This window comes from Vicugna pacos, chromosome 8 (assembly GCF_048564905.1).
Source record: "Vicugna pacos chromosome 8, VicPac4, whole genome shotgun sequence".
Lineage (NCBI taxonomy): Eukaryota > Metazoa > Chordata > Mammalia > Artiodactyla > Camelidae > Vicugna > Vicugna pacos.
In genome coordinates this window covers 45,800,017-45,818,717 of record NC_132994.1, presented here as the reverse complement: position 1 = coordinate 45,818,717, position 18,701 = coordinate 45,800,017, and the positions used below count along the sequence as shown (strand labels likewise).

Sequence of the window (18,701 nt, the reverse complement as noted above, 5' to 3'; positions counted from 1 at the left end):
GAAAAAAAAAAGTCCCATGAATAACTCTTGAGTTCTTTACTTGGGTCACTACACCAATTCTCCACAACACAGGGATTTCGAAAAAGCAAACATATACACAAAGCCTTTGAAAATCTGATTTAAAATATTATGAACCTAGAATTCTTGTCCACCTATAAAGTAAATAATAATGGGGGCAAAATTCAAACAGTTCCAGAGATGCTAAGACTTCTCTGTTCCTTTTCTGGGACCATGACATATGGAAGCACTTCATTATGTGAATGTGCAAGTCAAGAAAAGACAATGTTAGCACATACAAAAAACAGTGTAGAAATTTCAGAGAAAGAGCTAAAACACAATCAGTACAGTTTAGAACAGGAAGTCAGCTGGTTTCAAGAACATCTTCAAAAAAATAACAATGGAATATACACCAGGCAATAAAATTCCTGAGGAGCTAAATATTAAATAACATGAAAATGAAGTGCTTATTTCTGCCCCCTATAAGGAAGAAGGACGAACAATGAGAAGTTTCAGACAAAACAAAACAAAATGAAAAGCATATAAGTTCCAAATAAGAGGCATAAAAAAATAAGGCATGATTGAGTAATTGACAGTGAGCAAGTATACCAGGGGCATTTTTCCTAGAAATTTTGATCTTATAGAAAAAGAAATGTAATCCTTGTTCCATAATTATATGTTCTTGATTTTGTAAACACTCAGTTGATTTTCAAATGTTAGACCTGTCCTTTAGAAAAGATGCAAGTATTAAACATTACATTAGAATAGAAGATAGTTAAATTTGACAATGTACAAACAAAGTTATGGCTTACAGAAAATGGGAAATAGAGAAGCAGCGGAAAGAACCGCAGAAGGGCTACACCCTCATACATCATCCAAATTTGTTAAATACTGAACAGGGGTTTCAGTATACTATTTAAAGGTAAAATATAATCAAAAGAAGAACTAAAATAGTAAGTATCAAAAACTGGAAAGAGAAGAAAGGGAAGGGACAGATAAGTGGAATGAATCCTCATCTGTTGTGTCAAATTAAAAGTGGCTGCCTCTATTATGGTAAATCATATTGCAAAAAATAAATAAGGCATTGATTTCAAAACTATTCAATGTCTCCTGCCATGTCAGTTTTTTAAAGCAAATACTCTGATTTTAATTGTCCTCCAAGGTACTGGTTTTCTTTGTAATAGGAAATTTCATACATATTTGTCTCATGATTGATTTATGACAAATTCTTTGAAGGAGACTGTACTGTGCAATTCTCATTTCTCAGGGTAGAGCTGTATTACAAATTAGCCCCTAATTTTTTACCTTCTTCTTTACCATACTTCCCCTAACCCCATGCCCCGCCCTTTCTTTCAGAAGAAATCTTCAGATGCCAGTTTCCCCCTCCTTTCTGTTCATCCTTACCCTTTCCCCTCTGGGACTGTGACGGCTTAGCTGGCTAATAATTCAGGTATCTCCTCATCCTAGTAAATCCTTCCTTTGATTCCACATGACCATATAGCCGATGTTTGCCCTCTCCCTTCCATTTTAACCAAGCTTCTTAAAACAATACTTGATACTCTCTGCTTTTCTTACTAATGTCTCAATTCTTCCTCATTTGACTGTAACCCTATGTTACTGAAACATCCAGATCAGCTGTGTTTCTCCAGGAACCGTTCATTCATTCAGTCAGTCAATATTTATTTGTTCATTGATAAAAATCTGACACAGCTTCAGCCCTTAAAGAGCTTTCAGTCTAAGGAGTAGATGTAATCAATTGTACAAATAACTATACACTCAGAAGCCACGACAAATGCTATGAAAGAAAAGAACAAGGTATGAAGAGAGTACTTAGTAGGAGGAGCTTGATGTGGTCTAAGGGTCACAAGAGGCTCCTCTAAGGAAGTGACAGCTGATCTGAGAAATGAGGAACAACAAGTGGGTCTTCATTTCAACAGTTATGAAGACTCAGAGGGAGGGAGACTATTCCCAGCACAGTATACTTGGGAAACGAGAAACAAGCTGTACTAGACTGGTCACAGCATTCCTCGCTCTCCATTTTAACACTCTTTAGTTATCTGTCTCTCTCTGCTCCAACCCTCTCCTCTCAGAGTCGGTAAGATTTGAAAGGACACAGATCATGGACATCTTGTTCGTTATTTTAGTAAAGAAACTTGTACAGAACCTATCAAATAGCATGTTCTTAGCAAGTATTTATTAAAAGAACAAATGAGTATTATCCATGACCCTTTAATTGCCAAATCCAAAGACCATGTTTTAAATTCTTATCTTATCGTATCTCTCAGTGTCATTTAATCACTTGATCACGACTTCCTTCTGACCTCTGATATACTCCTGCTTCAATGACAACTTTTTTTCAGGTGCTTCTCTTATCTCTCTTAGGTTCCTATTTCTTCACCTGTCTCTTCATTCTGTTCATCAGTCACCACTCTGCACATACTCTTTGGGTGACCTCTTCTATACTCAAATGGTTTCAACCTCCCTCCTCTAGATCTTATTTCTTAATTTCTACTGTGGATCTGGCTCCTGAGCCGCAGAATCATGTAGTAACTGTTTGGGGGTCACATAAACCTTATGCCTTACAACCATTTCAAAGTCAAATAAGCAAAACCAAACGCATCATCATTCCACGGCCTCCTGGCCCAACAACAACAAAACTAGGTCCATCTCCATCATTTTATCTCAGTTTATGGTATTACCATCCATTTAGATACTCAACCTAAATAGCCGGCTGCCATCCTCTTCTTACTTCCCACCTCCAGATATTCATCAAAATTAGACAGTTTTAGCCCCAGGATGTTGATCTAATCCTTCTCTTCTTCTCCAGCCTTTGATCACGACCTTAGCTCATACAGTCATCACTTCCTTCTAGATGTCTACAACTACCTTCGGATAACCAACACCAACCAACCTAAAATACAAATTGGATACCACCATTTCCTTGTTTATAACTCTTCAGTCTGGAGGGTAAAATCCAAGTTTCTTAACATTGCGTGCAAAGCCCAGGCTTCTGTTCATTTCTATGGCCTCATTTTTCACCACTTCCTTCTGTGAACCTTACTCTAAGGGAACCGCAGAGTGCCCGTGGCTCCGGTATGCAGCACTCATTTCCTGGCTCTGTGCCCTGTACTTTCCAGGGCAATACTCCCATCCCTGGATATCTTTCATCCTGCCAAAATCCACCCAATAATCTTCAACAGCCTAGCTCTCCCTGGTTTCCCCAAGATGAACTGAGATGTTCCCATTATCACAAACTTTCTTATAACACTTTATGCAAACCCCTCCTGAAGTGCAACAGTGTTTTATCATTTTCAGTTTAAAGACTGTCTCCTCTTCTGTGAGTTTCAGGAGGAAAAGGACCATGTTGTGCAGAGCACAAAATGGATTCTAAAAGTGCAACAAGGAGGAAAGAAAAATGACATTCATTCATTCGACAATTTTCTATTTAGTGCTACACTGTGCCCAGCACTGCTTTAGATGCCAAAGGTATCTCAAGGATCAAAGCAGATCAAAAGATATTTTCCATTAAACGATCAGGGTCTTCACACAACTAAGGGCTAGACTTTGACACTCCAAGAAAACAGTAGCAGTGATAACCACTGCTTCAAATTTAGTGATTTCAAGCAATCTGGAGAATTAAAATGGATAAATAGTGGTCAAGAAGAAGTTACTTTTTTTCTTAATGGGCACTATTTAAAAAGTCACCAGCCCTTGACCGTGCTTTTGAAGTGGTGTGTAAAGTGCTAGAGACTTCCAGGATGAACTGTAAAATCCAACATCAATTCCCTAAATTCCTTCTTCAGCCACCGTAGGCGACATAGCTATAGCTCAGTTATAAGAGCCCACAGACATGGCTTTTTTGTGCTAATTTGATGTGAATAGGACCAAATCAATCATTTTCTCTGAATCAGTACATTCTTGCCCAAAGCATCCTACTACAGGATTGAAGAGAATGCAATACCTGAAGGGAAATACCATGAGAAGTAAATCCCTTTAATTCCAAATTCACAATACATTATGGATGAATATAATTCACTTTCCCCTGCCTGCCCTTTGGTCCAGTTACTTAACCTCTCTGAAACTGTTTCTATATTTTGAAATGGTGGTAATTACCCCCTTTTCACAACTTTCTTTTGAGATTTAAATGAGACAGCAAATGTAACTTACGTACTCTTGAGCCTATCCTTTTATTATTACTGTGGAACACCTTAAGGTTTTACTGAAAGGCACTCAATAATTACAATCTGGATGGTACATTGGGACTGAGCATCTCAGCATCACATCTGAAGATCTGATGAGACAGTATATGTATAACTACAATGGAGAGTGATATGTAGTAAACATCGGTATACGTTAGGTAGTATTGCTGTTATCATTACAAAGGAAGAACGTTGTACAAAGGCATTTTCAGAAGAAAATAAAGATGGCATATCAGAACTCAGCACTCGCTTTTCATATCTTGGCATTTCTTTTAAAAAGAAATGTCCTGCCTCCTACATATAGGAACTATGTTCACACTCTGAAATAAAACAAATGACTCAATGATCCATTCATTCATAAACCATATTACTTATAAATTAGCCTATGAAAATGTATAATTTCCTAATTATCTCTATGCAATGTCTTATAAAATGTCCAAAATAGAAATATGAGATTATTTATATAAGAGGAAAAAAAGGGGGTCAGCTACATGTCATCTAGTTGGCTATGACTATATTTGTACCACATTATATAAATGTTTATATAAATACTTTTCTTATCTGACATTAAGGAAGAAGGTAATTTGGGGAGGGAGGTTTGAGGAATTCCCCTTTAATTTTCCAAATTTTTAAAAAGCTAACTATTCTGAGAAATATTAACCCCAATTTTGCTTCAGTAAGCCCAGTATTCTGAGTAACATTTAACTTTTACCTAAGGAAGGGAACAAAATATAACAGCTAAATCTTTAGAGATCGCATAGGCAAACGAAGCGTGTAAGGTAGCTCCAGAATGCTGTGATGTTCAAGTCTGTCTGTTCCTTGTTAGATTTTAATTTTATCATGAGCCATTTACAACACTTAAAAAATTAAAGATAATGACATACCAGACATGCATGGATTTGCCACCCATATTTACTTATGTTAACGTATTATATTTCTTTTAGAAATATTCTTTGAAGAGATAATACTTTCTTCATATATTGCCTTTTTTAATATAGTTGTTTCTTAACTTTAACTTCCTGCTTGCTTTAAATTGGCTTGCCTTAAATTATCGGGTAAAAGGGCCTGAAGGTGTGTCCTTTTGAAAGTACATACGTTAAAAAAATATACTCAGGCAGAAATCTGACCTTTGTGAAGTTATGAATATTAAAACTCCATTTTTTTCAACATTTTAAACAGAAAAACATGATATAGCTAATATACGAAACCTGGTTAAAATAAGTAACACTAATTGACCAGTATTCAACCTTTTGAACATTGGAGATTGGATCATTAACAATTGTTACAATTATCCACATTCTTGAAGGTTTCATGACTGGTTTTATCTTTAATGATGCTTGTTATAATATTAGATAATAATATTAGTGATTTCTAATTTTTCTAAAATCTAAAATTGTTCAGGCCAGTAGAAACATCCAGCTGGGGTTTTTCTACAACCTGAAACACATTTAGTAATAACTTAAAGTAAGTATTTATTTTAAAATTTCCTTTAAATAAGGAAACTTTTTAAAAAGTGTGTGTTGAACAATAAAATCATAGGTAGCGGCTGCTTCTGGAAAAAAGGAAACAATAAAATAATTACTTTTTAAAAAATTTTAATTTAGTTAGTGGTGTATTACTCTACCATTTAAAGAACTATCAGTGTACTCTTTGGAATAGTTTAAGTATTTCAAACTTTCAAATAAAAACATAAATTTAATAAACATTCACACTTTAAAAAGGTTAAGATGGTAAGTTTTATGTGTCTTTTTTACCACAATATGAAAAAGCACTATCTGACTCAATATTGTTTCCAAAAATTTTCATTAACAATTTAAATCTAAAGTGTACAAGTGGAAATGCTTACAACAGTGTTTACTTATTTGTTATATTTATAATCTCATGTTTGTTAATTTTTTAGGTATGCATCTCATTTTTCCCTTTCTTTGACTTAGCAATTCTTTTCTTATTAACTAAGAGTTTAGTATCTAATCTGTGCTATAAGACACTAGTATCAAAATAAATTGCATAATATTAAATATTCTAATGCCTCCAACAAAATTTAAATCTGCTACTTGCTTTCAATATAATTTAAACTTAAAATTATCATAAACTAGATTTAGTTTTGTCATAATTATTTTCAAGAAAGACATTTTAAAATTAGCATATATTTTTCTGTAGGTTAAGAATTTGAAAATAGAAAACATTTTTAAGATTAAATGATGTCTCACAAGTGATTGAAAAATACAATGACTTAAGAAACAATGAGACTCAAATAAAAATGGCTAAGTAAAGTTGATCTTACTATGGTGCTATTAACTTTTCATAAAAATACCCTATAAATAAATAACTTCCAGAAATGTTCGTATACTTTTACTCTAGTATAAAGATATCACACTTAGGAATAAGTATCTTAATCATGTATGGGAGGAAAAAATTTTTAATATTCATACTGATTATCTGCCAAATTCATATATAAATAAAAATTTTGATTTCTCAGCATAAGTCAAATCTCTTTATAATACTATACTATATATTAAAATGGTCTTTCCACTTGAGATAAAGATAAAAAGTCATTATGGGAGAAACAAGAATTAAAAGTGAATGAAAGAAAAGTTGATTTATTTGGATTACTAATTAAAATAACGAATTGTTTATCAAACCTTGTATGGATGGGCAAATTTTAGAAAAGCATAATCATTTAATACTCACCACTAAAAGCACAGAATTTTCTTCAAAAATTAGCGATAGCAAGATTAGGGAGCTCAGAAAAAAGACTATTATATTTATTAATTTAACATAATGTTTTTTAGAGAAAAAATTGCAAATCACTGAGTAGGGGAACACAATTATATTAGCTAGTTTTAATTTGAAAAAAATTAGTGTAGATATCCAATGCATAATAAACATCAAAACAAGTAATGTGTGGATCAAAGAGCTAAAATATTTAGAAATAAAATAGATTTACAAAAAAGAAAAGAAATAGACCATTTATCAAACTTCTCAATGATAGATAATTTCTAAGCTTAGGAACAAAATATTCATAGAATAATGTAAACATATATATGTGTGTAAATACATATATGTGTGTGTTTGTGTTCTTTCTTTCCAAAAACAAAGAGTGATGTTTTTGGTCAAACAAAAATTTTTAAAAATTAAAAAAAATATACACACACATATTAAGTTAGGAAAAAAAAAAAAACCCAAAAACCTGTACTGGCATAAAAGAAAGTAACAGAAGACAAGAGAAAATTGTCAGAAAAGGAATTAATATTTTCAAATAAAGAGCTCATATAATTCGATAATAAAAAATATCCACAACCTGACCCAAACAAATGGGCAAAGGATATGAACAGATACTCAAAAAGGGATATTTCAAACTTAAAAATACATGAACTTATACGCAATACAAAAGCAAATAAGACAATTCAAAATATAAGAACAAAATATTTTTAAACTATTAAATCAGTATTTTAAAAATACTTGAATAAGAAACAATCATACAAAAATAGGTTCTCAAATTTTCTGGTGGAATTATAAAGTTTCAATCTTTTTTAGAAAGCAAATTGGCAGTATGTGCCAAATGCTAAAAGCATTGATATTCCTTAGTCTAGGGATTCTACCTTTAGAATTATAAGCTTTTAAAGGTCCAAAATATGGAAAAATACATACTCAAGATGAATATCATCAATATAATACTTATAAAAAATACAGATTTCAAAAAATATCCCAAACTCAAAGCCAGCTTTAGTATCTAGTAGCAGAAGGATATTTAAACAAATATTACATAGATAATAAATGTTACATGAAAACAACTAACATAAGAAAAATTTGACATGTTACGTGGAAAAACAAAGGATATCAAATTATCTTCATACTACAATTAAAACTTGTTTTTTTAAGTTACTTAAAAAGGGGAAAGAAGGAGGAGACACTAATATGTTAATAGTGAGTGTATTGGAGTGGCAGGATTCTGGATGAATTTTTTCCCCCTCTTCCAAATTTCTATCATATGTTATATGATCTTTGCAACCTAAACAATCATTTAAAAATCAGAGTAATTGTTAATATTATGAATCAATTTAAGCAAGTATACCTATGTAGGGTACATAAATATACTTTGGTCACAACAAAATTTTAAACACATTTGATAATCATTATTGAAAACATATTCATATGAAAATTTATGATAATTGTTCACCTGGAAACATTGTGTGATTTTTTTTCATTAACGCCTAGCATCTTCCTTTTACATATTTATAAATTTTAAAGGATTATTTATGAAAATAAAGCTTTGGAGCATAAAGTAACTATTAATTCATTGAGTAACGTCTCGTGGATTTCTATCATAATAGTAGAAAGCCTTCGCATGGGAAAATACAATTTTATGGTCCAATTAAAAAATCACAATTAAGAAACTGTAAAACTTTAAAGTCATATGCTTAAAAAAAATCCCTGAAACTCTCTGTATTCAAAACAAATCATAAAATATGACTAAACTGACATAAATTTTATTGAACCTGAATCTTCCCAGAAAGTAGATTCTCTGCTACAAGGAAGTCATGTAAACTGATTCCATAGTTCCTTGGCTCCTTTCCCTTCAGCTTTTAAAAAGGTAATTCCTTTAAAAAGCCTGACCTTTTGGCTATAATTTCAAAAAAGAACCAGCATGTATGTTTTCTTTAACTGCTTGTCCATGTTTGTAAAAACTGTGGGCAGCTGTTAGTGCATTCAGTAAATTCCTGACAATTGGGTGCTTTTTCTTTCAAAACATCAGAGTCCATTTAATGTCAGATTGAGGGATAACAGTAACAAACGTATATTTTTCTGTATTACCTCAACCTGTTCAGATTTTCCCTAACACAGAATGCTGCAGTATTCTTCATTTAGCACAGACTCTTAGAGCAGCCATGCTAACTGGTAATTGTTTCACAACTTTCCAGAGAGATATAAAGTATACTTCTGAGCAAAGCGTTAAAGCAGAACGGCTTAAACAGCAGGCCCGAATTCCTGCCAGCCTATATTTAGTTTGAAACTGAGCAGTAGCTTTGAATAAACTGAGAAGGCAAGAGAAAGGGGGCAAGGCCTCATTTTCTCATTGTTCTTCAGTGGCTGAAAAATCAAAGTGTATAGAGCAATTGATGCAGTGATCTGAAGTAGCTCTAAAATCAAAAGGATAGCTGTTGATGCATTTGCCTTCTACAGGGAAAACAAAGGAAGCTTTAGCTCAAACATCTGTAGACATCATTTTTAAGAGAGCCAGGCCATCCAAACTATTTCAAAAATGTCTTCCAATTGTTAAGAATGCAGCGTGTTATTTCAGGCAATGCTCTGACTTACTATATATATAAACTGGTATGTGAATTTGGTATAGTGAATCTGTGCATTGTATTTATGCTCATTTATAGACTTCAGAATACACTTTTACTACTTCAAGCTGGGGGTCACATGATTAATTTAAAAAAATTTTTCTAATAATTCAAATTTCATTTACCTTGGTGCTAAGTCTCCAGGAAGAAACTGCAGAATTGTTCTTGAAAGAAAACAGGCCCAGCTTAGACATGATTTCCAAAAACAAATTCGGCAAAAAATGGAAATCACATATGCTCGACTGCACATATACGTATACACACATATCATTTTCTAAAGTGAGCTTAAAAAAAAAAAACTTCAAACTTCAGCAGATCCCTATCCTGTAAACATCAAATTCAAAGTTTTCTGGCTGGATTTACTTGCTGATTTCTCTATAGGCGACTACTCCCTGGCCGTCTGCGTGGTTGAATTTTAACATCTAGGTCTCCGCTCAAATGCCTGCTAACTCTTGACTACTTGCATAATTATCAAGAGAAAACTGAAAAATGAGATTCAGAAAGTCCTGATTTTAGCTATTAGCATCCACCTCACCAGAGTTACAAAAAGGAAAATGACCAGTTTACTGTAATCCTAAAGCAATAAGCAATAGCAGAGGGAAAAACAAAAAAGCAAAGCACTACAAGGATTCAGTGTCTACCCAACTCAAAAGTGATTTTAGTACATGTTGGCAAACTAGAAATAATACTTTCATTATCATTTTCATACTAGCTTTTTCCCGTATACACATCTCGATTTTTAAATGGGAAATAAGAATTCTGAAGTTTAAGGTCCATATTTATGTGTAGCCTCCTTAAATTTGGAAATGCGAATGCGAATGCGAATAAGAATATACATTGTTTATATATAAAATCTTCAATTTTAGTGATGTAATATAATTACTCTTCTAAAATGAAACACCAAATATTCTTTTCTCCACACCTGCATTAAGAAAGTTACACGCAGAATTCACTTCAATATAGTAAGCAGTATTGCTCAGTGATATCCACACGCACATGTTCCTTTCCTTTCCTCCTAAGGGTTGTCTCACCTTGCATTTTGGACACTTCTGGGCATTCCTCTGCCCATGTTCAATCTCGCTGGCCCAGTGGCGCAACAATTTGTCTCCTTTTTTGTATTCCTTGCAGCTAACTCCTTCATGCCAAGGAGAGTGGCACTTGAAACACCAGACGAATTGGCAAGTGGGGCACTGGATCTGTGTAAGGAAAAGTAATATTAAGTACTAGGAGATATAGTTGAAGTGGCTAAAAAGATAAGCATGGTGATGCACAGGGAAATTAGCTAAAAGGCTATAATATGCCCAGATGTAAAATACCTCCCCCTTTCAAGACCAAAACTACGATAAGATATGACTACTCTGTTATTAAAGGAGGAAAGAATTGTTTTCACATGGGTAAGTGGCTGTTTGTAGACCACACGAGAATTAAACACTCGAGATATTCTGGAAATCAATTTGGCCTTAAGAAAATCTCCTAGATTGAAGGACAGAGTAAAATCTGAAGGCTCGTGACGCCCCAAATCCACACTCAGGCGGCGGCCCGTGAATTCACCTGTCCCTTGAACCAATTTCCCAGGCACTTTCATTACACTTCTTACTAATGGCTTCATTTACTTTTATAAAATCAAAGCCCCACAGATGCTTCATCAAATGAAAACCATGCTGGCAAATAAACTGCTATACCAGCATTTGCTATGAAACACCATCTAAAATAACCCATGTTCCTGGCTTGCTATTAATCTAAGGAAGGTTAAATATAAAAATAATACAAAGAATCATATTAGAAACATAAATGTACGGTGGTCCTGTGGCCTGTACCTAGGAAACTGTCAGGAAGATGCCTTTGTACATTCACCACGTGGAGGTGTGTGTGAGCGTGTGTATGTTCATGGAAAATACTTGTCTTCCACTTGACATGGAGGACATCTTATCTGACTTTCTTTTGAACAACAGTGGAGTGTCCCATTCTCACACAGTACTTCCCGCCCGCACTCTTCTAAAAGCACACGGGCATCACTTGATCTTCCCAGCCCTATTTGTGAACTGATAAAATGTCTCACTACAAACAACAGGGATAACTGACTCTTCCCTGTGCTCCTGTTTATTACTTCACTGAGCCTGAGTGAACTGACTGACAGTATTTTGAAGATTAGTTAGAATTTCTTTTGGCAAACTGTGCACAATATCATTGCTTTCTTTTTCTGAAAACCACTTTTTTGACAATGGTGGTTCCAATCTATAGATTAACTGTGTGGCAGTTACAATCACAGCACTTCCGTTTATAACTCGAAGCACCACAGCATTCACCTATGTCAAGAATAGATGACAATGTAAATGTTCTTCCTATGCAAATGCGTGTGACAAAAGCATTTTGCTTCTACTTTACATCAAAACACAATAGTATTTTGTCATAAAATTTTAAGAATCTTCCTGTTTATTGAAATTCTGTTACATGGTAATGTTTACATGCATTATTTATTTTTATCAAGAAAATAATGCTGCAAAGTGAGTATGGACATCATAGGTTTACAAATGAGGAAACTAATGCTCACAGAGATTAAATAACTTGCCCAAAGAAACATAGGAAGTATGTGTTAAGAAGAAATTTAAACATAAGTTTGACTCCAAGGCCAGCATTCTTTTTACTGTACTAAAACACTTCCTCATACTAAACAGCACTCCTGCCTTGATAGCTGAAAACCAAAATACAGAAGTCAAAGAAGGTCTTGTGGTTAATCTATTCAGTGAGTCAGAATTCTACATGACTATCAACATAAGATGAATTTTGAAAATCCTTTTCAAGATTTTACTCAGATAAATTAGGAGACTCCTGGGTTTTTTTTTAAAGGGACGATACTATTTAATCATTTAAATTGATAATTTCTGCCTCTTCTTATCATTAAAGTTAAAATAAGTTATTTCTAAGGTAGAAAGAATGTGATGAAGTGGGTATGCTCCAGATAATAAAACAATGGGAAATGATCATTCAAAAACAATGAAGAGCAGGTGTAAATATCACACAGGGCCTATATGAATGTAATTTTTGAATGTAATGACTGAAATGGACAAAAAGTTAAAAAGATTCACTTTGCCTCATGCTTCTCCTATTAGGTCAGAAAGGCTTAGATATTTAATTCAGTTCTCTTCTGTTACACTTACACATACTTCAAAATCACTACTGAACTCTAGCACTGTTAACTTTTTTAAAAAGCCCTTTAGTTTTTAATCAGTCAGTCTTAGATTACATTTATGAAATAAATAGTAGGAGAATGACTGTAATGGGTGCTTTGAAACTGGTATTAACTCAAAGGACGTCTGACATTATAATGGTTCAAGGAGCTTCGTGACTGAGTTTCTGAGCTATCATATCCATGAATTTCTACTGAAGTCAATCAGAGATGTATGATTCTCCTAAGGCACCAGAACGATACTCAGTGTCCACACCAGGGACTCTGGCTTCCAAGTTCACATAATAAACAACTAAGTCCCACTGTGGATCCTCCTGCCAATCCTGACACACAACACAGACTTTGGTGGCAAACTGAGAAAGGAGTTTTGCAGCAAGCTCTCAAGTGAAGATAAATAATTTAAATTCAGACTCACCTGCTTACTGTTTCTCACTGAAAACATTAAAATAACCACTGCCTTGCTTTAGATTCAAATAATACAAAGACTAATGACCCATCCCAACAATCGTGTTATTCCGAGACTATGCCTGAATTGTTTACATACTGACTTTTTGGTTTGAAGAGGCCTTACCATATTCTTAACCATAGTCAAAATTGGCCTTCTAATAAAACATGTGGAGACATTAACACTGCATCTTCCTCTGCACGAACTGCACTCTCACAACCACAGACCTCCTGCCCGGAGCGCCTGCTTTCTGAGTAATTCTATTCATACAGTGGTCACCATGCCCTGTCCCTGCCACTCAAAGTGTAGCTGGAGGAGCAGCAAAGTCAGCATCACTTGGGAGCTTGTTGGACACAAAGAATTCACGTCACTCCCCAGACCTACGGACCCAGAGTCTACGTTTTCTCAAGGTCCCCACGTTAAAATTTGAGAAGCACTACTCTATACCACGTGACCCTATCACACCGGTCACAACTGGTTCCACCAGGGATGAGTCTAAGCTAAAAGCATGTATCTACTGGACGGCAGGAGCTGTGTATAGAGGGAGCTCCTTGTTGAACAGAGATTAGCCAAGACAGCTCTTCTCTCTTAAGGAGTGAAAAAGGGATACACAGGCACCCTATCCTTGCTGTGCAGGCAAAGACACAGAAAAGCTGAGTGAGCATAGTGCAGATCACTGGAGAAGGGAACAACAGTCACTCACTCCTAGGAAGACAATGGGGGCCCTCACGCTACCAGAGCTAGTGTCCGACTCTCCGTGAGGCCCACCCGGGTGGCTGCTGAGACTGCTTTCCTGTTCTTCCTGCTTCCTGTGCAGCCTTATAGTAAAAGGCATTAAGTGAGGCAGCTTGAGAGAGCATAGCTCTGCTTCTTGTAATTGGAGAAAGTCCAAAGAACACACTCTGTCTATTGAAATCTTAACCAGATCAAATGCTACTTGCTTCAAGATGTCTTCCCTATTTTTCCCGACCACATTCAGTATCTGTCCTGTAGAACTTATCTTAGACATGTGGATGCCTAATCTTCCTAGCAGCCTGCAAGTTCACTGAGGGCAAAGGCTGTATCTCACTCATTCTGCATTTCCTGAGTTAAGTAACACGGTAACTTCTGGCACATGGTAGGCACTCAGTTAAGTTCTTTGTAATGTGAATTATTTTGCACAGAGTGAGTACTACATATGGCTAACATTATGTGAATTCTAAGAAAAACTAACACATCTAATTTATGACCAGCGGTTGAGACGGTATCATTACTTCTTAGATTACCAGCTGATGTTTACTAAATATTTTATCCACATGACACATTACTGAACATCATGATGAATGTGCAACTCTTCTACAAGAGGCAAGGCTACAAGTATTTCAAAAATAAAGTTATTAGAGTTAGGAATCTTGATTAACTTGTTCCAGAACCCATGAAAGATTAAATAACTTCATATTACAATTTTTACTTTTGAGTTCTCTTAGCTTTTTCTAATCCTGGGCTACAATGACACTCAGATGACCAATTAAACTAACCCACTCGCCCTAAGCGATTGGTACTTTCTCTTGACAGTTCATCATGCCAATTAAAAAATAACCTACAAAATACAAACAGAATTCAAAGCCAAAGAACACCTCAGATAAGTCTTTTCTTGTCTAAATACCATACACTCATGTATATCTATCTATCTACCTATCTATCTATAATTATTTTAAATAAGTCACAAAATGGTTACTGATCAACTCAAAAAATTACACAATATCCCTGTATAAATGTAGCATTGCCAATATGAACTAACTAATTCAGTTTTCCAAGAATACACACACCTACAGTCAATTAATCTTCAACAAAGTATACAAGAATATACAATGGAGAAAAAACAGTCTCTTCAGCAAGTCGTGTTAGGAAAGTTGGACAGCCACAGGTCAATCAATGAAGTCTGAACACTCCCTCACATCTACACAAAAATAAACTCTAAATGACTTAATTACTTAAATCTAAGTCAGGACATCATAAATCTCCTAGAAGAGAGTATGCAAAACATTCTCTGAGATAAACCGTAGCAACGTTCTCCTAGGTCAATCTACCAAGGCAATAGAATTAAGAGCAAAAATAAACAAATAATTGAACTTACAAGCTTTTGCACAGCAAAGGAAACCATAAACAAAATGAAAAGACAACCTATGAACTAGGAGAAAATATTTGCAAACAATATGACTGACAAGGGTTTAACTTCCAAAATACACAAAAAGCTCATATAACTCAATAACAGAAAAACAAACAACTCGATCAAAAAGTGGGCAGAAGACCTCAACAGACATTTCTCCAATGAAGACATGCAGATGGCCAACAGGCACATGAAAAGATGCTCAATACTGCTAATTATTAGAGAAATGCAAACCAAAACTACAATGAGGTATCATTTCACACCAGTCAGAATGGACATTATCAAAAAGTCTACAAGCAATAAATGTTGGAGAGGGTGTGGAGAAAAAGGAACCCTCCTAAACTGTTTGTGAGAATGTAAATTGGTGCAGCCAGTTTGGGGAACAGCATGGAGTTTCCCCAAAAAACTAAAAATAGACTTACCATATGATCCAGCAATCCCACTTCTACACATATATCCAGGGAAAACTCTAATTTGAAAAGATACAAGCACCACAATGTTCACAGCAGCATTATTTACAACAGCCAAGACACAGAAGCAACCTAAATATCCATTGACAGATAACTGGATAAAGAAGATGTGGTATAAATATTCAAGGTTCCTAGACTCTTGATGTGTTTCTCAAAATATGCTGTGGTCCAGAAACTCCTTATATGAACCATGTAAAGTTTATGGCTGTTAGACTAGAGTGTGTCCTAAAGAAACTGATCTATATGTATGTAAATAGTAGAGACATATTGTAGTTATAAAAAGTTTTGTAACAACTTAAGGTGGTTTTCTTGAAGAAAAGATTATGAAGAAGGGCTGAGTATTATAGAGAGAAGAAAAGAAGTCTCAGTCATGGCTTTAAAAACTTTCAAGGAAGCATCATCTGCTCCCTAAGATTAAATCCCACAGCAAGAGTGGCAGTAGAGAAAGGTTCTCCACATGGGAAAGATGACTTGACTTCTTGCCTTGATTTTTAGGCCCTAAGATTTTACCTCCTACTTGGGAATTTCTCCCTGAAGATAGTGCCAATAACACATGGGCTTCCAGGAGGCACTGCTCCCTGAACATAGTCCAAACATGGCCAAGTGACCCTTCCCCAAATTTCTCACAACATAGCTTCAACTAAACTGGAAATGAAAGGGAAACTTCCCTGAAGATTGAGGATCTAATGTGGACAAAAATGCAAAATTAATACATGACAGAATAACCTATATGGACATAGAATGTTTGTCCATATAAGTAATATTACCGACCACCTTCATACTGGTTTCCAGGCTCCTTTTACATATGCAACACACTATTTATTGTGCAATACAATCACTCCAATACTAGCTTTTATTCTCACCCAAGAGGCATGCTTGCTTCCTGGGCAGTATATCCAATCTTGGGAATGGGCGCTTTGTCCTTTGAAAAGAGTCCTTCCTTGGTCTCCAATTTGAGAATCACTACTTCATACCAATCCATCTTGCTTCTACCGCCTGGAAACATCTTTAAATATTTATAGATTCTTTCTCTAAACCTAGAAAGCAAGGCCCAGAGAAGTATCTGAGTCTGTTTCTTACCTGAGGACCCCCTTCATCAGAGATGAATATAAAGGGTACTGGAAGATTCTGCTCTGACTTGCATAACTCAAACTCACTAGCCAGAACAGTATAGCATCATCCTGTTTTCAAAAGGGTACCCTATGCTGAATACAACACAAAAGGCTAACATCTCACAGAGATACCAATGTAAAGAAGTACAAGGGCTGTGTTAAGTATACAGCATACACGAAAAAATGGGAGTGTTCTCTGTGACCAGTAGGTGAAGCAGGAGAAAGATATCTGCCTGAAAGTTACAATGAATCTTTCAAAGTGGAAGGGACCGATTCCCTAAGCAGCAGGTTCCTTAACAACGGAAGTGTTCAATCAGTGTCTGAATGGCCACTTGGTAGGCATTTTGTAGAGGATTTATGCACATGTAGACTGATGCATGAAGTTTCCTTACAGTTCTGAGAGGGTAAATATGGCAAGATAGGAATTCAGAGTACGGTAGGTGAGAAATGGACAGTCATAACGTCTTCCAGTCCATTTTGAAATGAGCATCAGACTTGGCTTACTTTTACCCAGTATTCACAGGTCATCAGAGACAAATGATTCTTCACTTGTCTCTTGTGCTGAAGATCCAAGGGATCACATGACGAAGTCAGAAAACCAAACAGTTCTCAATGCCATGGCAGGTCAATTTACAGTACCTGTGAGCCTCTATTATTACAATTTTACACTTATTGTTGTTTTTTAAAAGTCAGATGTAGGCTCAAATTTCAAATGAATTCCAATATCTGGCTTTGGTTGTCAGAAGTTCCAAGCACAAATAAAGAGTCTATAAAATATTACGGCTAATTTATGCAACAAGAAAGAAAACAAAGAGCAACTTTAGCAAAGCACCTCACTAGAAATAGAGGGAGAAATGCAACCTAATAAAATTCAGTAGGCCTGCGTCGTAGGTGAGCGCTGCACGTCTCTTCGAAGGTAGCGTGTATAACACAGCCTTTGTTTAAGCTGGCTTCTTTGAACTGGGCTTGACAACTTTATCTTTATCTCCCTCACAAATCCATGCTAGCAACAATCATTTAAGAAACTACACTTGTTTTCTATCAGCTCCTGACGTCAATGATGCGTTACTGCCAAGAGAATTCAGTGCGTGTCACAAGCTAAACTGATCTTGTTGGGCTGATGCAGAATCTGATTCTCAGTTTGTAAACACTGTCAACTGAAAGTGATGGTGTCGAGGGAAAACTGAAAAGCAAAGAGGCATGCTTACTGCACTTTCGTGGGAAAGCTCTCAATATTTTTATGTGTGGAAAAAAAATTCTCAAATTGTCTTTACTAGAAGGAAGCTAAAACTCATTTTATTTATTTACTTGGTATCTGTTTATTTATAAATGAAAATTGTTCACTGAAGTACAACTGAAGAGGAGCAGCTGGGCTTTGGACAAAGGACCCCCCGGAAGCAGAAATAGTGGGAAGCCATGGACACCCCTGGAGCCCAAGAGACAAGGGAAGGGAAGAAAGAAGCTTCCAGAGCCCGGTGAGAATTAGAAACGTGGGGTTAGGGACCACCTAGGGGAGCCACAGTCCTGGAAGGACACAGCTACTGCCAGAGCTTCGCACTGAATTAGGAAGGGAGTGAGGAAATAATGCATCTACTATGTCTCTTTTCATCCTCCGATTTCCTGCCAATGCCAACCGCTGGTTGAACCCCAGTAGAAACTGAGATGGTGAGGGAGTCTGGAGAAGCAGTTCAAAGAGGTGACTTTCTGGAGTGCAAGACAGGTCATCGAGGGTTGACTAACAGACACAGAGAGTAAACTGAGTATTACCAGAATTCCAGCCTTTCACCTGAGCAC

At 35.6% G+C, this 18,701-nt stretch overlaps 1 protein-coding gene across 1 annotated transcript in view; it reads right to left on the bottom strand.

Annotated features, from left to right (window-relative positions):
- The window catches only part of RNF217 (ring finger protein 217), a 120,353-nt gene that overhangs the window by 21,289 nt on the left and 80,363 nt on the right, over positions 1–18,701 (bottom strand). Inside the window, exon 3 of the mRNA XM_031680102.2 lies at positions 10,576–10,740. Within this exon, the coding sequence (XP_031535962.2) occupies positions 10,576–10,740 (165 nt within the window). The remainder of the gene's footprint in view (positions 1–10,575; positions 10,741–18,701) is intronic.